Below are 24783 nucleotides of genomic sequence, written 5' to 3'. Positions count from 1 at the left end.
AACCTATGCCCTCTAGTTCTGGACTCCCTTACTCCAGGAAAAAGACTTTTACCAAGTGAGTTAATTCAAATGGGAGATTTTTCATTTTCTATTTAATGTGCAACTTATCAATTCTGTGTCCAGTTATGAATTTATTCACCCTCAGCCAATGACCACGGAAACAATTTATAATATTTCTTCTCTCAATTCATTTTCAACTTCTGGGTAAAGTTCACTCTTTCACACCCTTATCCAGCTCCATCTGTTACCATAACAATTTCATACAAGTGCCCCACACTTGCACTTCCCATCTTGTGTCTTCTCTTCAAGATGTGCTGACCGAAGTTCTACATCCTGAGCAGCCTTCTCCTTCGTAATAGACAATTTTCAGTGACATTGCATGTGACAAATACCATGAATTTTACTTTTAAGTCAAGCAAGATTATAGAGTGGGACAATAGAACCAACATGAAGGAATGGGGAAATAGTCAAAAATTAAAATCTGAGAAGATTTGTGGGAACAAGGTGGGGAATTTCAGATCTGTGAATTAAAGGTTTTGGAGACTGAGGTACAGAAAAGCCAAACATTAATCAATGATAAATATCGTCTGTACCCTTAGGTGCAATGTAGACACAGTTGTCATTAAATGCTGACTATATAACAGTAAATGGTGCTGAGAGTGAGTGGGGCTCTATCAATTGTGCATCAGAATTATTGTATCCCTGCAGCAACTAGGCATCAAATACCATGATCTAATATTCATGACCTTTAAATTTACTAATGGATATTATTCTTTTAGGTTTTGCAAAAGATTGTAGTAGCGACATGGCCCAATTTGCTTTTCGACCACACAATCTACTACACAGGAGAGGCGATAGTCTAGTGGTATTATCACTGGACTGTTAATCAAGAGACCACTGGTAATGTTCCGAGGACCTGGGTTCAAATCCTACTATAGCAGTTGGTGGAATTTGAATTTTAAACAAAATCTGGGATTAGGAGTGTAACAATGACTGAATCCATTTTTGATGGTCAGAAAACCCTACCTGATTCACACATCTTTTAGGGAAGGAAACGGTCATCTTTATGTGGTCTGGACTATATGTGATTCCAGACCCATGATTTTGAACTGCTTCCTAGGATGGGCATAAATGGTGACGAAGTCAGCCACACCCTCATCCTGTGAATGAATTAAAAACACGCCAACAATTTAACAGAAGTCTTTATTTCCAATCATGTGAAAATGGGGAAGTGATAGCATAGTGGCCATTTCACTGGATTGGTAATCATGAGACACAAGGTAATGGTCTGGGAACATTGGTTCAAATCCCACCATGGTAGCCACTTGAATGGAATTTAAAATCCTTAAATATCAATTGAAAGCTAGTCCTAGTAATTGCGATCATTAAACTGTTGTGAAATTTGTTTAAAAAACCCATCTGGTTCACTTATATTAAGGAAGGAAATCTGTCATCTTTACTCTGGCCTATATGCAACTCTGGACCCACTTGTTAACTTACAGTTAACTTGTAAGTGCCCTGTGAAATGCCTGAGCAAGCCACATGGTTCAAGGGCAACTACAGATGGTGATAAGTGCTGACTTTGCCAACAATGCCTGCATCCAATGAAATACACTCAGATGCAAAACCTGAAATGGAAAGAAAATCAACTGGATTAGGAAAACCTGTTTTGAACTAACTGATTGGGAAGTGACCATATTTCAAAACTCTGAGCATCACTACAAGATTGGCACAGAATATGTTTACTGCAAGCATCTATAAAAGTACAACGATCAAGACTGACTAGCAATGAGATCTCCCGCTCTTCTCAAAAACCCTTGAAACAATATTTTTGAAATGACAAGCAAATATGAACAAAAGCAATGAGCAGACGAAAAGAATTAAGACAGAGAAAATCAAAAGGTGGAGAGAGGAGGGCATGAAGATTGGGGTAGGGGGTTAAAGACACGAATAGTAGTAAGGGACAAATTAATTACTTGAGAGAAGCTAGAGACTCAAGAGCAGTCAGAAGTGTTAATGATCTCGGGTACCTGACCACCTACGAGTGTGCTTTTGAGAGCCAAGAAAAAAATGGGCAAATTGATCAAGGTAGAACAAGACAGAATAGTTTTAAAGTGAGAAACAAATGAAACAAGGTCGATGTGAGCAAAAAACAAAACGGTTTTCACAACATGAGTGGCTATGGTGTGGAATGTCGCCTGAAAATGTCCAGAAGGGTTACACCCAAATCACTGACTTCTCCACCTCCTGCTGCTAGAGTGTGGGGTGCTGGAAAAGGACCTTCAAGGACTTTTGCCCGAAATGTCGATTTTTCTGCTCCTTTGATGCTACCTGACCTGCTGTGCTTTTCCAGCACCACACACACTACTTTAATCTCTAGCATCTGCAGTCTTCACTTTCACCTCCTGATGCTGCCTAGCTAGCAGTGTCCTTCCAGCCTTCTGCCTGTCTACCTTAGAAATGTGAAGGAGGCAGGTTCCATTGAAGCATTTAACAGGGCACTGGTGACTTTGGATAGAAGTGGAGTGCAGGGATGTGGGGAAAGGCAAAAGATTAGCACTAGGTAAATATGGTGTAGGCATGATCGGCTGAATGGTTTATTTCTGTAGATTAGATTCCCTACAGTATGGAAACAGGCCCTTCGGCCCAGCCAGTCCACACCGACCCTGCGAAGAGTAATCCACCCAGACCCATTTCCCTCTGACTAATGCACCTTACACTATGGGCAATTTAGCATAGCCAATTCACCTGACCTGCACATCTTTGATTGTGGGAGGAAACCGGAGCACACGGAAGAAACCCACGCAGACATGGGGAGAATGTGCAAACTCCACACAGACAGACAGTCACCTAAGGCTGGAATCGAACCTGATACCCTGGTGCTGAGAGAGAGCAGTGCTAACCACTGAACCATTGTGTCATCCTACTATTACCAATTCTGTGATCAGTAATCTGGTAATGCTTTTCCTTTGTCACTAACATTATATATTTGCTAAAACAATTCTAAAAGAAAGATATATGTAATGCCGTGGGTATTTGGATCAAACTGATTACTTAAACAATGAAAATGTTTGCAGTGATTCAATTCGTTGTCTCGGTGATGGTAGCTATTGACAAATGAATCAATCTTTCTGTAATGAAGAGATTGAATTTATTTCAGTAGTTTTGTTCAGTATAAAGAGGTTGCAGCCAATGAGGATGTAATAGTAAAATAAGTCTGATTATATTTCACTAAAACTGAGCAGTATACTGAGCCTATGCAAAAGGCAAACCAAAATTAATGATTCATTCAGCAAACCAATGTTTAAAATAACAATTAGGCACTTTTTTTGAAATGAATAACCATACACTGACATAAATCTGAACGATTACCACACAAAGAATTCCAGAAACATAGCCCATAACCTTTCTTTGAAAATAATATCAAAGTGGTCTTTAATTTTAAGCAAAAGTCAGGTGTTAAAATATTTCAGGTTTAAAACTGAATTACCTGTATAGAACAACCACCCAAACAGTACATTCAGTTCCTATAACCAGCTCATGTTGGAACTCATCTGTCATGAATAGTGGTTTTTTCCCTGACTCCCAATTTGTTTCCATGCCTTTTAAGTCTCTTTTCTTTGAACCATGTATCCAGCCTGTTCATAAACACTGACAAGGACTCTGCTTCAATCACCAACTACTGCACTATGTTTGATAGCTTCACATGCCTGTACTTTAAAGAAAAATCTTCCTCTTTCTTATGTTTCTTCCATTTAATTTTACAATGGCGCTTTTCTTCTGGGCTCTCAGTCACTGGAAACTCTGTTGTCTTAAATATTTGAAGGAACAGAGTGAGTATCTCTGAAATCAACTCAATCTCAACTATTCAAACAATAGATTCAACATTTCAGGCTCTTGTGCATTTGCACTTCGTAGAAATGCTGAAGTGATAGAAGTGATTATTGCTGCACTGGGTATTTTACTGTTACTATTTACTACATTGATATATAAGCACACCCTTCCACATTAAATAACATAATGAATGGGCTAGATGTTTATGGCAGTGCTACAAAGGCTGGAGAATTATATTCTGGTAAGAGAACAAATGGACAAACTAAAGCCTTTCACTATGTGAGTCAATGACATAGTCAAGAGGGAAATACATGACTAATTTCTGCAATTGCTCCTACTTTGCAAGGCTGCACTTCCTTTCAAATCAAAGCCTAGACAAGTGAAGTGCATAAAATTAATAAAAATATTTGGAAAGAGGTTGTGAATTGGGTTTACAAATGTTTCTTCACCACTAATTTCACCACCCACACTCCCACTTTCCACACGGTTTTTCTCTGCTTACCTGAAGATGTTGTATTCATTAGGTTCTGTTGCAGGGATACTGTGCTGGCAGGAGTAGTCGAATTTAATACAGACATGGGCTTTCTTGGGTCTTGCCATGTTGTGGTCTGTTCAATGTGACTATAGTAAAAGAAAAGTTAAACAGTCGTGTGGTCATGTCTGTAACTCTGAGAACATGAGAAAATGATGAACAACTCTATTATGCCGTACAGTCAAACACAATAATAAATCCAGAGAACGGTCACAACACTTCAAGGATAAAACAAATTTAAATTTCAAGCAGCAATCCCCATACAAACTTGAGATTTCAGTTGATGAGTTCATTGCATGATTCATACTGAACAGACTTTTATATACAAGCTGCAGTAACTTAGATTTAAGTATTTGTTTGGGTGAGATAACAGCACAAATACAATTTAAGCAATGCAAATCATTTCGGACAGGAGTGGAAGGAAATACAAACAAATTGCTGGAAAAAGTCAGATTTAGCAGCATCTCTGGTGAAAGAGAGCAGAATTAATGTTTCCAGTTGCGAATGATTTCTGAACTTGTGTGATATATGCAAGTTCAAAGTTAACAAATTAGTATAATTTTAACATATGAGGAACGGCTGAGGATACTGGGATTGTATTCGTTGGAGTTTAGAAGATTAAGGGGAGACTTAATAGAGACATACAAAATAATACATGGCTTGGAAAAGGTGGATGCTAGGAAATTGTTTCAGTTAAACGAGGAGACTAGGACCCGTGGACACAGCCTTAGAATTAGAGGGGGTCATTTCAGAACAGAAATGCGGAGACATTTCTTCAGCCAGAGAGTGGTGGGCCTGTGGAATCCATTGCCACGGAGTGCAGTGGAAGCCGGGACGCTAAATGTCTTCAAGGCCGAGATTGATAGATTCTTGTTGTCTCGAGGAATTAAGGGCTACGGGGAGAACGCTGGAAAGTGGAGCTGAAATGCGCATCAGCCATGATTGAATGGCGGAGTGGACTCGATGGGCCGAATGGCCTTACTTCCACTCCTGTGTCTTATGGTCTTATAACATGAGTGCTCAGTTTCTTTTGTAATTGAAGCTTTAAAAAGCACTTTTAAAAGTTTTCAAAAATAATCTAGAATGTTGGGGACTTATGGCATTGGCATTTCTGCAGTCTTTTTATTTCTCTTGTTCCTGCAAACATGATCTTCGGGAGACCGCCCTCCAAGGTGGAATTTGGGACACGCAGCAACGCAGTGTGGCCAAACTTCAGAACCCATGACGGTGCCTCAACTGGGACCTTGGATTCAGGTCATACTAAAGGGGACCCCACTACACTACACACACACACACACACACACACTCATACTTACTCGCAACACACAGACTCGACCCCACTACACTACACACACACACACACACACACACACACTCATACTCGCAACACACAGACTCTCATACACATGTTCTCTCTCAGTGCACACACACATCCCTCACTCACAGAACCCCTCAGCATTACTCCATCTCTCACTCGCACACACTCTCACTCTCTTTTGTATGTTCCCACATAAAAGTCTATGGGGTGAATTTGCAGATAAATTCTATTTTGGTCAAAAAGCGTACATTCTGCAGGCAATCAATCCATGTGACATTTTATAAATTTCTACTTTGGAAATAGAACCAGTCTGACTCAAGATTGGAATACACAGACTCTAATCTCACACCTTTAATGCATTGTCTGAACTGAGATGTCACTTCTGTTTCATTAGAATCTTAAGTTATTTCTGGAATGTGACTTCAAAGCAGCTCTGGGATTTACATATTAATGAATCGAAACCTGCGACCCATTCTAAAAGATGAAAGATCTATCAGCAATCTAGGTTTTGTTTATTACATCAGTTGCATGACACGATGATCTTTTGCTATAAGTTCTGTGTCCTATGATTCTGCTCCACAAGCTATGTGATGAAGGAGCAGAGCTCCAAAAGCTCGTACTTGTAAATAAACCTGTTGGACCAAAACCTGACGTCATGCAATTTTTAATTATCTCAATGCAGGCCATTCTGCTATAACGCACATTTTGTCAACGTGAATTCATTGCAATGCAACTGGTGAATAGGTGTGAATAATGAAAGTGGAGTCGCAGGTAGACAGGATAGTGAAGGCGGTGTTTGGTATGCTTTCCTTTATTGGTCAGAGTATTGAGTACAGGAGTTGGGAGGTCATGTTGCGGCTGTACAGGAGATTGGTTAGGCCACTGTTGGAATACTGCGTGCAATTCTTGTCTCCTTCCTATTGGAAAGGAAACTTGAAAGGGTTCAGAAAAAATTTACAAGGATGTTGCCAGGGTTGGGGGATTTCCGCTATAGGGAAAGGCGAAACAGGCTGGGGCTGTTTTCCCTGGAGCGTCGGAGGCTGAGGGGTGACCTTATAGAGGTTTACAAAAGAGGGGCATGGATAGGATAAACAGACAAAGTCTTTTCCCTGGGGTTGGGGGATCCAGACCTAGAGGGCATAGGTTTAGGGTGAGAGGGGAAAGATATAAAAGAGACCTACGGGGCAACATTTTCACCGAGGGTGGTACGGGTATGGAATGAGCTGCCACAGGAAGTGGTAGGGAGTGGTACAATTGCAACATTTAAGAGGCATTTGGATGTGTATATGAATAGGAAGGGTTTGGAGGAGTATGGGCCGGGTGCCAGCAGGTGGGACCAGATTGGATTGGGATATCTGGTCGACATGGACAGATTGGACAGAAGGGTCTGTTTCCATGCTGTACATCTCTATGACTATGAATAAGAAAAGCACGAGCTTTTAAAACAGGTTGGCTAGAGCGTATTTTGCATCACCACTTTCCATATGATTTGTATAGCACAACTTTTGTACAGTGCGGGGTCGCACAGGATAACTAACACCATACCACCAACCCTCAGTGTGAACCCTCACCAATACAGTGTGAACTACCTGCATTTAGATTGAGTCACATGCATCCTCAGAAATGCTGTCTTGAACTCTGTTAAAAAGCGTTTTTGAACCTTTCAAAAAGAGTCACTTTCACAGAAACAAAAGCAAAACTCACCTATTGCTACTTTAGATTCCAAGTTCCCAGAAATTAATAATGTAAATACGATATTATGAACTTTCATCACAGAATTCATGTAACGTTAGGTTGCCACAAACTTTAGATATCTCTGCAGGGAATCAGTTTCCTTGTTTGGGTGAATATCCTCAAACCTTGTACCCCATGTGTAAAATAGGTAATCGTAAACCTGCACGCCAATTGGCAAAGACTTCATCATACCCTCCTTCTCCGGTTTTTGCTCCTGCAGTGTCAAACACCTGGACAACTGAGTAGTGGCATGGATAAATCTGTGAGTGCAACAAAAGACATATTCCACATCCTAACCATGAGCTGATGGAAACATGGGTTTTGATTGATCAGTTGTTCATGAAGCAGACTGTGCTTGCAGAATCCAAGAAAAAAAATCTGTTAGATGTTGCTTTATAATATGCATTTGCACTAATAGGGCAGCACGGTGGCTTAGTGGTTAGCACTGCTGCCTCACAGTGCCAGTTACTCAGGTTCTATTCCAACCTCAGGCGAATGTCTGTGTGGAGTTTGCATATTCTCCCAGTGTCTGCGTGGGTTTCCTCCAGGTGCTACTGTTTCCTTCCACAATCCAAAGATGTGCAGGTTGGGTGAAGTGCCCATGCTGAATTGCCCATAGTGGTCAGGGATGCCTAGATTAGGTGCATTAGTCAGGGGAAATTGGGTCTGGGTGGGTTACTCTTCAGAGGGTTGGTGTGGACTTCTTGGGCCAAAGGGCCTGCCCCATACTGTAAGAATTCTATAAAAGGATACCTCAGCAACCAAATTATGATAATCAGTTGAGTTTATACGGTGATTTGTTTACACTTGCTAGAACTGTAAATCATTCACATTCATATGCAGGGACACGCACTGCAACAAAACATGTTCAAGCCTTGCACCATTTTTGAATTACCAGGTGCTTGCAAGCCTAGAGCTTACCACTGTTTTCTGCAACAGCAATGTCTCAAGCAGTCAATTTGGCAAATAATCAGCATCATTTCCTCCTGTGCTACAAATTGTGATTGCACCCATTTTTTCTATTTCTTCTGTATCATGTAATTGGTTAAATTTTACATTTTCATTTATCTATTAATTGGTTATTTGAAAAAGACCATAGCAGAGAAGTATTAGAAGGTATTTAATTCATACTTTATTACTTTAAATAAATTTAAGGAACTAAGCAGAGATGGCTTGGCAGGTAATGTGCTGTAGCTGTATGATGTGGGAGCTGGCTGACCCCATTGTGAACGGCAGCGACCACATCTGCAGCAAGTGTTGGTTGGTGGACGAACTCCAGCTCTGAACTGAAAATCTGGAATCTGAGCTTCAAACACTGCGGCACATCCAAGAGGGGGAAGAGTTACCTGGATGCTTTGTTTCAGGAGGCAGTCATACCTGGTAGATTAAGCAATTCAAATTCAATTAATGATCAGGGACAACAGGGTATGACTGCAAGTAAAGTAGTTAGGGGGAACCGGAGTTCAGGAATTGGAAGAGCTTCAGCTTTTGACCTCATCCAATACTTGCTCCCTGTTTGGACGAGGAAAAGGTTTGCAAGGAGGATGAGCAAGCTCACCATAGCATTCGAGGTTGCGGAGAAGGAGGTGGTGGTGGTAGTGGGGGGGGGGGGTTTAACCAAAAAGACAAATAGCAGTTATAGGGGATTCTACAATTAGGGGAATAGATAGTATCCTTTGCAAGCCGGGTCAGGAGTCCTGCATGGTGTGACGCCTGCCCGGTGCCGGATGCAGGACATCTCTGGCCGGCTTGAAAGGATATTGGAGCAGGAAGGGGATGATCCAGTTGTTGTGGTCCACGTCAGGACTAACAACATAGGCAAGGGTAGGATGGAGGACCCATTTGCGGATTATCAAGCACTAGGAACAAAACTAAGGAACAGGTCCTCGAGGGTCATAATCTCCGGATCACTGTCCAATCTATGTGCAAATTGGCTAGGGATAAGAAAAATTAGGGAAGTAAACACAGCTACAGGAGTGGTGTGGGAAAGAGGGGCTCCATTTCATGGGGCATTGGCATCAGTTTTGGAACTGGGGACATCTGTACCAATGAGACGGTCTCCACCTGAATCAATCTAGAACCAGTGTTCCAGCAAAAAGGATAAATGATCAATAGGACTTTAATCCAGTGAGTCGGGGGGCCGGGGGAAGAACGACAAGGAGTATGATGGTTAATAAAAGGTAAACAGCAGGTTGGCAGGTGTGCAGCAAGGTTTAAGTTCAAGGCCGACTACGAAAGAAGTGAAAAGGAAGGATAACTCACGAGATATTATTAGAGACGCTGGAAATCATAAGGGTAAGAAAGCTAGCATAAAGGCACTTTACCTGAATGCTCGTAGCACTCATAAGATTGATGAGTTAACAGTGTAAATCATCGCAATTTGGTAGCCATTATGGAGACATAGTTAGAGGATGGTCATGACTGGGAGTTAAATATCCAGGGGTACCAGACAATTTGGAAGGACAGGCAGAAAGGAAAAGGGAGGTGGCGTAACTCTGATATTCAAGGACGATATCAGGATGGTGCTGAGAGATGACATAGGTTCTATGGAGAATGAGGTTGAATCCATTCGGGTGGACATTAGGAATTCTAAGAGGAATAACTCATCGATTGGCACAGTCTACCGCTCACCAAATAATATCACACATTGGGGCAATAAACAACGAATAACTAATGCCTGTAAAAATGGTTTAGTAATTAGCATGGGGGAATTTTACTTTACATGTAGATTGGTTGAACCAACTCAGCCATGGTAGCCTTGAAGAGGAGTTCGTTGAGTGTATCAGTGATAGTTTTCTTGAATGGTATTACTAGAACCAACGAGGGAGCAAGCTATCTTAGATCTGGTCCTGTAATGAGACAGGAATAACTATTGACCTCTTGGAAGGAGTGATCACAGTATGGTTGAATTTAGAACTCGGATGGAGTGTGTGAAGATAAAATCTAATATTAGCATCCTGTACTTGATCAAAGGGGACTACAATAGATTGAGGGAGGACTTGGCTAAAGTGGACAGGAAACAAAGACTTTATGGTGGGACAGTTAATGAGCAATGGAGGACTTTCAAAGCAATTTTTCAAAGTACTCAGCAAAAGTATATTCCAGCAAAAAGGAAGAAAAGGGGTAATCTGCAATAAGTGTTGAAGGAAATAAGGGAGGCTATCAAATTGAAAGAGAAGGCATACAAAGTGGCCAAAAACAGCATGAAACTAGAAGATTTGGAAAACTAAAAGGTCAACAGAAAGCCACAGAAAGTGCTTTTAAAAAAGAAAGACAGAACACGACAAAAAACTGGCACAGGATATAAAGACAGATAGCAAAAGTTTCTATGAATATATATATATATAAAAAAAAGAGTGGCTAAACTAAAAGTTGGTCCTTTAGAGAATGAGAAGAGGAATTCAGTTATGGGATATGATGAAATGGCTGAGGCACTGAAGAGGAATTTTGTATCGGTCTAATAATAGAGGGCACTAATAATATGCCAGCAATTGACAAAGAGACGAAGGATGGGGAGAAACAAGAAACAAATCAGTATTATGGAAGAGGTAGTGTTGGGCAAGCTAATGGAGCTAAGGATAGACAAGTCATCTGGCCCTGATGGAATACATCATGGGGTACTAAAAGAGATGGTGGCAGCGATAGTGGGTGTACTGACAGTTAACTTCCAAAATTCGCTGGACTCTGGGGCAGTTTCAACAGATTGGAAAACAGCAAATGTGATGCCACTTAAAAAGAGAGGTAGACAAAAGATGGAAAATTATAGACCGATTAGCTTAACCACTGTAGTGGGGAAGATGCTGGAGACTATTATCATGGAAGAAACAGCAAGGCATCTCATTAGAAATTGCCCCCATTGGGCAGACGCAGCATGGGTTCAAGAAGGCTAGGTCATGCTTAACAAATCTTTTCAAATTCTATGAAGACATTACGATGAACAAGTGGACAATGGGGACCCAGTGGATGTGGTTCACCTAGATTTCCAAAAGGCCTTTGATAAGGTGCCATACAAGAGGCTGCAGCATAAGATAAGAATGCAAGGTGTTATAGGTAAATTATGAGCATGGACAGAGGATTCGTTGACTAACAGGAAGCAAAGAGGGGATAAATGAGTGCTATTCTGGCTGGCAGTGACTAGAGGTATCTCTCAGGGATCTTTATTGGGACTACAATCATTTGCGACTTTTTGATGATTTGGAGTTGGGGACCATGTGTACAGTGTCATTTGCAGACTTCGACACCAAGATGAGTGGCAGAGCAAAGTGTGCAGAGGACTGTGAAACTTTGCAGAGGAACATACATATATTGAGTGAGTGGGTAAAGGACTGGAAAATGGATTACAATGTAAATAAACCATACATTTGGTAGGAGTAATAGTAAAAAGGATCGTTAATTGAATGGTAAAAAGTTGCAGCAAGCTGCTTTGCAGAGGGACCTGGGTGTCCTTCTGTGTGAATCACAGTAGGTTAGTCTGCAGGTCCAAGCAATTAGGAAGGCAAATGAAATTTTGTCCTTCACTGCGAAAGGGATTGAGTTTAAAAGCAAAGAGATAATGTTGCAGCTGCACAAGGGGCTGGTGAGGGCACACCTGGAGTACTGTGTGCAGTTTTGGACTCCTTACTTGAGAAAGGATGTGCTGGTACTGGAGGGGGTGCAGAGGAGGTTCACTTGGTCGATTCCAGAGTTGAGGGGTTTGGTTTATGAGGACAGACTAAGTAAAAAGGGATTACATTCATTGGAATTTAGAAGAATGTGGGGAGATCTTTTAGAAACATCTATTCCCTTCATAGTTTTATATATCATAGAAGTAAAGAGGATGCTTCCACTGGCAGGTGAAACTAGGTCAAGAGGGCGTAGCCTCAAGATTAAAGGGAGCAGATTTAGGATTGAATTGAGAAGGAACTTCTTAACCTAGAGGGTTGTTAGTCGATGGAATTCCTTGCCCAGTGAAGTAGTTGATGTTATTTCAGTAAATGTTTTTAAAGCTAAGGTAGATTTTGTTTTTAAACAATAAAGGAATTAAGGGGTCAGAGCATGGTTAAGTGGATCTGAGTCCACGAAGAGATTAGCCATGATCTTATTGAATGACAGAGCAGACTTGAAGAGCTGGAAGGTCTACTTCTGCTACTAGTTCTTGTGTTCCAGGAGTGCATGATGAAAAACTTTGACAACAATCAAATTCTGTGCTACAAAACAACTTTGTTGATATGTAACTATGTAGTTATCTCCAAGCTGACATGATTGCTAAAAGTCCTAAAAGACAATCATGTGGGTAGCATTAGTCTCAATCTGAGCCTTTTGGTCACTTGTCTGAATATTTGCTCAGGTGATTCAACGTCAAAAACACTTAGTTTAATAATGCTCCTTCAACGCACCTTTAGCCAGTATTGGACAGCAAAGACAGTGACCTCAACAGTACAACGGGAGTTTGATCAGATGGGCCAATGGCTGAGGAGTGGCAGATGGAGTTTAATTTAGATAAATGTGAGGTGCTGCATCTTGGAAAAGCAAATCAGAGCAGAATTTACACATTTAATGGTAAGGTCCTGGGGAGTGTTGCTGAACAAAGAGACCTTGGAGTGCAAGTTCATTGTTTGTTGAAAGTAGAGTCACAGGTAGATAAGATAGTGAAGGTGGCATTTGGTATGCTTTCCTTTATTGGTCAGAGTATTGAGTACAAGTGTTGGGAGGTCATATTGTGGCTGTACAGGACATTGCTTAGGCCATTGTTGGAATATTGTGTGCAATTCTGGTTTCCTTCCTATCGGAAAAAATTTGTGAAACTTGCAAGGGCTCAGAAAAGATTTACAAGGATGTTGCCAGGGTTTGAGGATTTGAGCTATAGGGAGAGGCTGAATAGGTTGGGACTGTTTTCCCTGGAGCATCAGAGGCTCAGGAGTAACATTATAGAGGTTTATAAAATCATGGGGGACATGGATAGGGTAAGTAGACAAGCTCTTTTCCCTGGGGTGAGACACCAGACCTAGAGGGCACAAGTTTAGGGTGAGAGGGGAAAGATATGAGACGCAAGGGGCGATGTTTTCACAGAGGGTGGTGCTTGTATGGAATGAACTGACAGAGAAAGCAGTGGAGGCTGATACAATTACGGCATTTAAAAGGCATCTAGATGGGTTTACAAATAGGAAGGGTTTAGACGGATATGAGCAAAATGCTGGCAAATACATTAAATTAGGTTAGGATATCTGGTCGGCATGGACGAGTTAGTTCCGTGCTGCACATCTCTATGATTCTGTGATTTAAATATTATACAACCCGTTAATCAGATCTTTTGGCAGCACTTGCTAATTCCAATTGGCAATAGATACTGCTGGGAGAAATAAGAACTGCAGACGCTGGAGATCAAAGTCGAAGCATGCAGTGCTGGAAAAGCACAGCCGATCAGATAGCATCCAAGGAGCAGGAGACTAGCTCTTCATTCCCGATGAAGAGCTTATGCTTGAAATGTCGACTCTCCTCCTCCTTGGATGCTGCCTGACCAGCTATGTTTTTTCAGCACCACACTCTTAACAGTAAATAGTGTTGATTAAACTAGCCAAAATTAACTTCAACAACTTCATCCAACGTACAACCCACCTAAATTTCTGTTCCAAATCGCCAATAAGTGGTATGGCATAGCATCTACTTTTGATTTTACATGATGCTACACTTGAGGCAGGAGGCCAACAGTCTATTTTGCAAAATGAATTCCAGATCAATGCTAAAGTGACTTCCGCACAATATTCAACCTTTTTTTTTACTTGGTTCCAGTTTCCATCAAGATCTATCTAGCAGCCGGAGTACAATTTGCTGCACAAGTTTGAGGATGCTAACATACATTTGTAAACTTAAAATCCCAAATCCAAGATTAAAATTCCAAACACCAAAAAAAAGACAATGCTGGACATATTTAAAATAAGAGCAGGCAGGTTTTAACCTGATCAAGACAAAATCTGTGTGCAAATTCATTTCAGAATGTAAGGATGCTGACTCAGTAAATTTAATGGACCAGAATAAAAAGTAGTAATCAAACAGCAGATGGCAATATTCATAAAATTTTGGGTCTGCTACAGCCATGTAGCAGACTAGTACCAGAGAAGCAGCAAAGAAAAGTCAGTTTGCATTTTTTCACAGGGCATTTGTCAAGATTCAGGGCTTCCATAAAGAAACACAACTGCTTAACAAGGTTAGATCACATGGAATACAGGAGAACCAGCCATTTTGATACAACATTGGCTAGAAGGTAGGAGACAGAGTGTGGTGTTGGAGGAGGGTTGCTTTTCAAACTGGAGGCCTGTGGCCAGTGGTTTGCTGCAGAGATCGGTGTTGGGTACACTTCTTTATGTCATTTATATAAATGATTTGGATATGAACAGAGGAGGCATGGTTACTAAGTTTGCAGATGACACCAAAACTGGAGGTTTAGTCAACAATGACAAAGGTTGTCTCACAATACAATGGAACCTTGACCAGACAGGCAGAGTTTAATTTGATGAATGTGAGGTGCAAAATTTTGGTAGGGCAAATCAGGGCAGGACTTATACTCTTAATGGTAAGGTCCTGGGGAGTGTAACCAAACAAAGAGAGCTTGGAGTGCAGGTTCACGGTTCCTTGAAAGTTGAGTCATGAGTAGACAGGGTAGTGAAAGAGACTTTTGGTACACTTGCGTTTATTGGTCAGTACAATGAGTGAAGGAGCTAGGACATCGTGTCGCAGCTGTACAGGACATTGGTTAGGCCACTTTTGGTAAACTGCATGCAATTCTGGTCTCCTTGCTATAAAGGTTGAGACAAGATTTACTTGGATGCTGAGTCGAGAGTACGAAGCTGGAAAAGCACAGGTCAGGCAAAATCCAAGGAGTAGGAGTGTTAACGTTTCAGGCATAAGCTCTTCATTAGGAATGAGGCTCGTGGGCTGGTAGGAGCTGAGAGATAAATGGGAGGGGGGGGGAGGAAGGTAGCTGAGAAAGCAATAGATAGTTGGTGAGGGAGAAGGTAATAGGTTGGTGGGGGTGGAGCGGATAGATGAGAAAGGTGGTGGACAGGTCAGGAGGGCGGTGCCAAATTGGAGGCTTGGGACTGGGATAATGTGCAGGGAAGGGAAATGGGGTAACTATTAAAATTCACATTCATCCCTTGTGGTTGCAGGGTCCCAAGGCAGAATGAGGCGTTTTTCCTCCAGATGCTACGTGGTAATGGTTTGGCAGTGGGGACGACCCAGGACCTGCATGTTCTTGGCTGAGTGGGAGGGCGGAGTTGAAATGTTCAGTCACAGGACGGTAGAGTCAGTAGGTGCAAATGTCCTAGAGATGTTCTCTGAAACAATTCACAAGAAGGTGCCCTGTCTCCCCGATGTGGAGGAAACGACATCGGGTCAACAGATAGTAGATGACATTGGTAGGGGTACAGGTAAATTTCTGTCGCATGTGGAAGGAGGCGAGGGGAGTGGTGTAGGCGCAGGTTTTGCATTCCTGCAGCGGCTGGGAAAGGTGCCAGGAGTGGGGTGTGGGCGGGGCATGGACCTGACGAGGGAGTTTGAGGGAACTGTCTTTCTGAAACACTGATAGGTGTGGGGAGGGAAAAACATCCCTGGTGGTGGGGTCTGTTTGGAGGTGGCGGAGTGGGGGGGGTGGGGTTGGTCCTGGTTGCGTTGGGAGTGGTGGGGTTCAAGGGCCATGCTGAGGGATGTGGAGGAGATGCGCTGGAGGGCATTGTCAACCACATGGGAAGGGAAATTGTCATCTTGGAAGGAGGCCATCTGGGAATTGGTCATACTGGTAACAGATGCGACCGAGGTGGAGGAATTGGGAATAAGGGATGGCATTATTACAGAAGGCAATGTGAGAGGAAGTGTGGGAGTTGGTGGGCTTATAGTAGATGTCCATGGTTAGTCAGTCGTCGGAGATGCTGATGGAGAGATCCAGTATGAGGAGGGGAGGGAGGTGTCTGAGATGGAGTGTTGGAGGCTGAGGGTGAATTTATAGAGGTTTATAAAATCATGAGGGTCATGGATAGGTTGCATAGTCAAAATCTTTTCCCTAGGGGAATGGAGACCAGAGGGCATAGGTTTAGGGAGAGAGGGGAAAGATATAAAAAGGAACCTAAGGGGCAACGTTTTCATGCAGAGGGTGGTGCATGTAAGAAATGAGTTGCCTGGGGAAGTGGTGGAGGCTGGTACAATTACAACATTTAAAAGGCATCTGGGATGGGTACATGAATAGGAAATGTTTGGAGGGATATGGGTCAAATGCTGGCAAGCGGGACTAGATTAATTTAGGATACCTGGTTGGCATGGACAAGTTCGGCCGAAGGGTCTATTTCCAAGCTGTACAACGCGGACTAAGTTCAACATGTAGCAGCTGTGAAAACTTTGATCTTTAATCTGCCTACTTCAGATGGATTTATCTACTAGGACACAGCACAGAGGCTTTCAATTTAGCCTTGAATTAATGTGATTTGGTAGTCCAAACAATATACACCAAATTAAATACATCTACATTTTATTTGCAGTTATTGATATTTGTGTACAGCCACAGGAAGAGCTTTTACTACCCAGGGTAACCCAGCTAAGGCCAATAAGACATAAATTGGCTGGGGAAAACCATCTTTCTTCAGCCCTTAAAACATGCCTTCTGCAAACTTCATTATTCTCCAAAAGGTTTAGGTTTAAACCATTGTTACAGAAAGATACTGGTGAAGTGAAAAGAAGGAGCTCAGAGTACATGCAAGCCAATTGCAAATTGCAAAGTACAAGCAGTGGCACGGTTTACTAATTTATGCACTTTAATTAACAGTTTTTGGCCTGAACAATTATTAACTTAACTACACATAATTTAACCAAGATTAGCAACTTCCAGACTTTGCTTGAACATGTCAACATCCACTGTAGCAGTTGCAGATGAAATAGATGGCAATTACGCAATGTCAAAATCAATTCCTTATAATGGCAGTGAACCATCCTTGAATTTGTTGCTCAACATCACAACCAAATTTCATAAAATCTTAGGGGTCACTAATCAGACATTGATCTTAACCAGCTCTATCCAAACTGTGAAAAGTCTATTTGCTCAGGAACAAGTGGATTAACATATGGGTCAAGGTTGGATTGTGTTATGTAGGTTCATAACATTATTATTTGAGCACTTGGACTCTAAAATTGAGCTTGGTTTTCAATTGTGAAGATTTTTAGAAAAGGTTAGAAAGTAATTTTGGACATAGAGTTCAAAACAGCATTTAAAATGAAGTTATGCAATTTCATCTAAATGAGCAACAAGCTAACTGGGAAGGTGATTGACTCTACGCTCAGGGAAACATCCCTCCCACATCCAACTCCCTCAGGATCTTACATGTCTCAAAGTTCTCTTACTTGTCTGAACTCTAACAAATGGAAATTTACCTCGTCCAACCTTTAATCTCATGTTAACCTAGAGATTATTTAATAAACCTTCTCTGAATAGTTGAAAATGCATTTTCATTTCTACTTAAATTAGGGGACCCATACTGTAGACAGTAGTGTACAGGTTAAGGGAATTACAGTCACAATTTTCCAATCCAATGGAACCTTATGCAGATGTTGAAAACAACAGCCTTACCTTGCCAACACTGCAGCTCCAGCTTTTACCAGGATTGGTACCAGTGTCTCACAAACTGAAATTCACATTTAAAACACCAACCTTGAACAGTATATTCACTTCTTTCATCTTGTATGCTTTATGCCAAATTGCATATGGCTCAAGTGGTAATAAATGCTTCTAAAGCTTTGATTGTTCGTTTGATGCCTAGTTCCTCATACTGACAATACAGAGCTTCTTTCCATGTCATCAGTGTTGCTGTTTACATGAACCACAACGATTGAATCCTTCCTTCCCTTCCACTACAAGTTTCCCTCTAGCCCTGAGCAGACGCTGGAACTCCAGCACTGGAAAGGCATTACAATCTTCTGGACTCTCTCTCTTTGCTAAAGAGAATAATGTCCACATCTCTTCACTCTACTCTCCCGTGCTAAAACATTTGGTCCCTCTACTTGCATGATTTTCTTTACCATTTGCCTTGGTCAGTAAGCTCAATTAACCTCCATGCCCCTACCCTCATCTAAACAAGCTAAAAGGAACCTCAAACCTGGTGGACAATTGCAAAAGTTGAGGCTCCTGCATTCCTGCCCAATGGGACTCCTACCTATCAAACTTAGTCCAGTGATATTATATTCATGTATCGCACCTGCAAATCTTTTAAAGTCTCCAGCTTTCCTGTCTTTATTTTAAGCTTAACCATTAGAAGTCTGATCCATACGTATGAAATCCTAGCAAGTATCAGGTTTACGAAGTGTTGTACAATTACACAAACTGTGCCACAGACCCAGAACTAATCTTGATCAAGCAAGACTACTTTGACAGTTATTCGTAAACTTTCACATCTTCTAAACACATTTTCTAAATTTTAAAAAAGTTAACCATTCTACACCTGATCACTTCAGTTTTGTGAACAGAATTGGCCAAGTTGATTTTTTGAGAACTAGGTACAGTGGCCAGGTTGCCTCTTTGATCTTTGTTCCACTATTACTAATTTGTCAGTTTTTTTTAAACTCTATTTTAGCTTCTACTATACATATAGGGGCTTTCCCTTCACAATTTTCTTTCCTTCAAACAAGAAAGCATTCACACACAGCACAGTAGTCTTTCATGTGGCAACGTTGTCATGTTTTCTAAAGCTCAACAGTACCGCAGTGCCACTAGCACATGGTTTGAAAGCATGGGATAGGTTTTGTTTTCAGTATTAAGTTCTGGATAGCCTTAAGAAAATCATTGCTGTTCTTCTCCTCCAAATGGAGGACACGAAGCTTTCAAATTTAGTTTTCAGTTTGAAGATACAATAAGTTTAACCATCCCAAAATCCATGCTTTTTTTCCCAAAACCATCAAGCTGATGCTATCATTCATTGCGGAAAAATTGGCTGTGCCCATTTAAAAAAAATTAATAGGATGGACTTCCCTGGCTGGACCAGCATTTATTGTGGAGTGTGGTTCTGGAAAAGCACAACTGGTCAGGCAGCATCCAAGGAGCAGGAGAATTGACGTTTGGGCATAAGCCCTTCATCAGGAATGAGGCTTGTGAACCAAGGGGGTAGAGAGAGATAAATGGGAGGAAGGTGGTGCTGGGGTGGGGGGTAGCTGAAGAGGTAGCTGAGAGTGCAATATGTAGGTGTAGGTGGGAGTAATGGTGATACAACAGAAAGGAGGGTAGAGCAGATTTGGGGGTGGGGGTAGGAGGGAGGTGGACAGGTAGAACAAGTCATGAGGGTGGTGTCAAGTTAGGAGGTTGGATCTGGGATAAAGTTTGAGGGGGGGGGGGAAATGAGGAAACTTATTGCCCATTCTTAGTTGACCTGCCTTTTGAACCATGGCAGCCCACCTGTAAATTGACTCAATGCCCTTGGGGAGCAAATTCCAGCAAACTCAAAATATTTCAAGAAATGGGAGCACCATTACATAAATGCAAAACATTACTTCAAATGAAGTTGAAAAAAGAATATCCTGCATCTTGGGGATGAAGAAATTTACGCTGAAAATTAATTTCAATTAATGATTAATAATCATTTTATACATCACAATGATGCCTTCTCAATTATCTTTTTCAATTGACTCTATCCTGGCCTTGTGTGGCAAGGAAAATAGCAATGTATCAATCCTAACAATTGATATAAATGAGCAGAGTACAGACTTCTTTTTCATTCAACTACTACTTTGCAAAGTCTTGTTTCATTCCGCCTTCCCAACTGCATAACTGTACAGGTGATCATGTTTCAAACGTTTTCATCTTGCAAAATACAATCAACCCACAATTAATACGAGCACTGTCCTACCATTATTTGAGGATCAAGATGTTGTTTCCCCAGAAATGTGGAAAACTATTTATGGAAGTATTCATTGAATTAAAAAAAAAGCTTCCCGTGCCTTTTCAAAAGCAGATTCTAAAGAATGGTTAATTGGAACCCTTAACTCAATTCAATTTTGTTATGAAAAAAACTGCTTGGCGCCCAAAATCCTTATTGCATCTAACTGCAATTGCAATTTTCTGTGTTAGGGGCAGGGGAAAGACTCGCTTAGTTGCAAAGGTGCTGTATTGAAATAAGACTATCCAAACTTTTCAACAATGTTCTTCTGACTAAAGAGATCAGAAGCAATTCAATTCAAACCTCACTTGATGTAGTCATTTAACAGCCAATGAATTCTTTAACTCTTGCCTGTTGATATCATTAAACATTCCTCAATTACATTGGTAGATTGGATTCTCTACAGAAACATTCTCTTGCAAACAATCTTCACCCAGCACAGCTTCCACTTAATTCTGGAGGAGTGCCTCTGGCAGGTTAGGAATCAAGCCATTTATTTACATTGAATACTAGAATATAAATATAGTATTAGATTTCAGGGAATGAATAGCCAATTTTGACTCCAATACCACCCAAAAGAACATGCTTTCAATTAAATATACATCAAACGTGCAGATACAACCTGGACCTCCATTTGGATTCAACTTTAAAAAATCATTGGTAGTATATGGAATTAGCACTGTATGGTCACTTTGTTGTCATATGAAACTTTATGCTGCAAGTCAACACTTGAGGAAAGGGCCAACTGTGCTGCTCTCCTAAATTTGCATCTGACCGTAATACTGATCTTGTTACAAACTGGCAGTGACTGTCTGGGCTAAATGCATATATAAGGTGGCCACTCTAAATATAATTAAAAGGATGTCAGTAACTCAGGACAGGTAACACAAAGGAAGATGGTTGACGTTGTTTGAGGTCAGTCATCATAGCTCTACATCATCTCTGCAGGAGTTCCTCAGGATAGTGTCCTAGGCCCCACCTAGTTGCTTCAGTTGCTTCAATGACCTTCAATTGTAAAGCCAATGATTGCACATGTTCAGCACCATTTGTGACTCGGAAAAAGTGAAAACTGCAAATACTGGAGATCAGAGTCAAGTGTGTGGTGCTGGAAAAGCGCAGCAGGTCAGGCAGCATCCAAGGAGCAGGAGGATCGACATTTCGGGCATAAGCCCTTCATCAGGAATAAGGCCTCACTGGGCCAAAGGGCCTCTTTTCTATGGTATGATACTGAAGAGAGAATCTAACCATTGCCTCTTGATATGCAAATGGTATTACCATTGCTGAATCCCACACTAACATAATGGGAATTCACCAGAAACTAAACTGGACTAGCCATATACTTTGTCTACAAGGGAGGTCAGGAGCTAGGAATTGTGACAAATAACTCACCTCCTGACTCCCCAAAGCCTATTCACCATCTACAAGACAAGTCAGGGCTGTGATGGAATAATGAGGAGAAAGTGAGTTCTGCAGATGCTGGAGATCAGAGCTGAAAATGTGTTGCTGGAACAGCGCAGCAGGTCAGGCAGCATCCAGGGAACAGGAGAATCGACGTTTCGGGCACAAGCCCTTCAGTTGCCTGAATGTTGCAGCTCCAACAACATGGTGGCTCAGTGGTTAGCCTCACAGCGCCAGGAACCCGGGTTCAATTCCATCTGTCTGTTTGGAGTTTGCCCATTCTCCCAGTGTCAGGGGAGATTTCCTCTGGGCACAATCCAGTTTCCAAAGATGCACAGGCTACGTGAATTAGCCATGCTAAATTGCCCATAATGTTCAGGGATGTGTAAGTTAGGTACATCCATCAGGGGTAAAATGTAGAGTAATAGGGTAGGGGATTGGGTCTGGGTGAGTTGGTGTGGTCTTGTTCAGCCAAGACGCCTGTTTCCATACTGAAAGGATTCTACATAGTCTGACACCAACCTGGATAAAGAGCCAACTTGATTGGCACAAGATTAGACCATTCGGTTTTTCTGCTACTGATGCTCAGTATTGCACATTTAAAGATACAGTACAGAAATTCACCAAGGTTCCTTGGAAAACACTGATTCAAGCTCATGACAAATATTGCCTCAAAGGGTGAGGGTAGCAGATGCATGGGAACACCACCACCTGCAAGTTCCCCTCCAAGTCACAAACTACAGGGAAAGCGGTGGTCTAGTGGTATTATCACTGGATTGTTAATCCAGAAACCCAGATAATGTTCTGGGGACCTGGGCTCAAATCCCACCAAGGCAGATGGTGCAATTTGAATTCAATAGAAAAAGAAAAACCAAACCTGGAATTAAGAGTGTAATGATGACCATGAATTCATTACCGATTGTCAGAAAAACCCATCTGGTTCACTAATGTGCTTTAGGGAAGGAACTGCCATCGTTACCTGCAAGTGATTCCAAACCCACAATGTGGTCAACTCTTAACTGCCCTCTGGGCAATTAGGGATTGGTAATAAATGCTGCCTAACCAGCAATGCCCTCATCCTGTAAATTAATAAAAAAAGCCTTATTCCTTCGCTGTCACTGGGTCAAAATCCTGTTATCTCCTCCCCCAACCCCTCCCCAACATCCAACATTGACACCAAATGGACTGGTGAGCAGTTCAAGATGCAACTCACCAGCACTCTCTCATGGACAATTATGGATGGAAGTTAAATGCTGGCCTAGCCAAAGCCCACACACCTGAATGCAAAAAAAAATGCAGGTGTAAAGACAGTGTAACTATAATTTTGTGAAGATCAGCTGGTACCTCAAAATAAATGCTCCCACTGGTTTAACACACATGCAAATCAGCAGACCAGCAGCAACCACTGAAACACATGAGCCCCCTTACAAGTTTCCTTGGACAAAGAACAAAATGTTCAGCCCTCCAAGCCTACGCTGGCCTTAGAAAATTTAACAGCAGGCTAGCACTAGCATAAGTGTCTAACTTAAATAAGGTATAAAGCTACTTTTTCTAAAGCATGGAAAACACATTTATATTTTGTCAGATCGGCTCACATCACAGTTATCACCAGAGCCCAGAGGTTAAGAGATCAAATTCTAGACAAAACTTTCAGTGCATAATCTTAGCAACATAATCTTTGTTGTGGAAAAGGGTTGTCCTTGATGCAAAATATTAAATTAAGAATCCTTGTAGATCAGATGTGTATTAAAAGATTCAATGCCATTGTTACTAGCTCATCCTCTTATTGTTGGCATTCTCTCGGGTATGAATGTGCTGATTAACCTTGTGTCTCATCTCAGCTTTGAGTGTTGTCGTGGGCTGGGTCAGAATTGCCCAATAATAGCTAGCCTACAACAATCGTTTTCAAATCATGAAGTGCTGCACTGTTTGCCTTTTGCACCTTCCTTCTATTTCTCTGAAAAGATAACCGAAGTCAAATAAATGGTTGAAGTACTTCATTAAATTTTATCAACATATAAGGCACTGATTGATTGGATCACATATCTCAATCAGTACAAAAATGTTTGTGCATAGTATGAAACAATGCATTATTATGCTTCAGCAATCACTGGGTTATTTTGTTCAATCTGAAACAGTAACTCCCAGCTACATTTTAACTTTATTGCACCTTCGATGTCAGTTTGCCTCATGCACTTCAAAATCTTGACTTCTGTCAGTACATCATTCCCCTCCGAAATGGAAGAACATCTTGCTAAATGTTGACAGATGACCTTCAATCAAAAGGATTAATTAATGGCCTGGCAACAAACACATTTGCACAGATGAACCATAAACTCTTGGCACTGTTTTCTTTTCAATTATTTTTTCTCCACATTCCAGTAACGGATGCTATGCATCTATGATTTAACCAACATCACCAGACTTTTATTCTCCACTACTGATTTTTACTTTTAGGATCATCATGGGACTATAGACAACACCCAGCTAGTTTTCCCCATGAATAACCTCTCCTTTAACTTCCAGTCTGCCTCCTCCACTCACTTTCAAATAAATAAATTCACGGATGGCCAAATCCATTCATAATACTGGTATCCACCCTGCTAAAAGAGTAAACCATCCCATGCTCAGTTTAGCAGCCATCTCACATCCTCTCCAAACTCAGCTTGTGCATAAGCCAAACTTCTGGTGCTATCTGACCCAGCTTCTGGTCATTCAAGTTTTCTTCCTGGTAAAGGTCACCTCTATTTTGGAAAACTGCATGCATCCTCCCTGGCTCTATACATACTTGCAAGTAAATACCCAACTCTCTCATCCCTTTTTTTTTTGAACATGATACTTCTTTTCAAGCATTTTTTTAATGCAAGGCACCTGTCTCAACTTGTACTACCACAAAGAGTTTTGAATGTAAATCCCAAGGTGTATCTGTTCCTGCATCCATTTTAAAATTGTAACATTTCGTTTATAATCCCTCTCTTCAGTCTTATAACTGTGCTCTTTGCTGTTTACTACATTTGCTTTGTCAAAGAACTTGGAAATTATATCCCCATATCCAAATCCTTTTTTTTTTAAATATATAAGCA

General features: G+C 41.3%; 1 protein-coding gene across 2 annotated transcripts in view; it reads right to left on the bottom strand.

Annotated features, from left to right (window-relative positions):
- Positions 1 to 24783, bottom strand: part of yap1 (Yes1 associated transcriptional regulator) — a 131148-nt gene that overhangs the window by 38601 nt on the left and 67764 nt on the right. For both annotated transcript variants that reach the window (XM_043691121.1, XM_043691120.1), the window contains exon 2: positions 4337 to 4455. In XM_043691121.1, the coding sequence (XP_043547056.1) occupies positions 4337 to 4455 (119 nt within the window). The remainder of the gene's footprint in view (positions 1 to 4336; positions 4456 to 24783) is intronic.

The sequence above is a fragment of the Chiloscyllium plagiosum genome, chromosome 6, assembly GCF_004010195.1.
Source record: "Chiloscyllium plagiosum isolate BGI_BamShark_2017 chromosome 6, ASM401019v2, whole genome shotgun sequence".
Classification (NCBI taxonomy): Eukaryota; Metazoa; Chordata; class Chondrichthyes; order Orectolobiformes; family Hemiscylliidae; genus Chiloscyllium; species Chiloscyllium plagiosum.
This window is presented reverse-complemented; position numbering and strand designations above follow the sequence as displayed.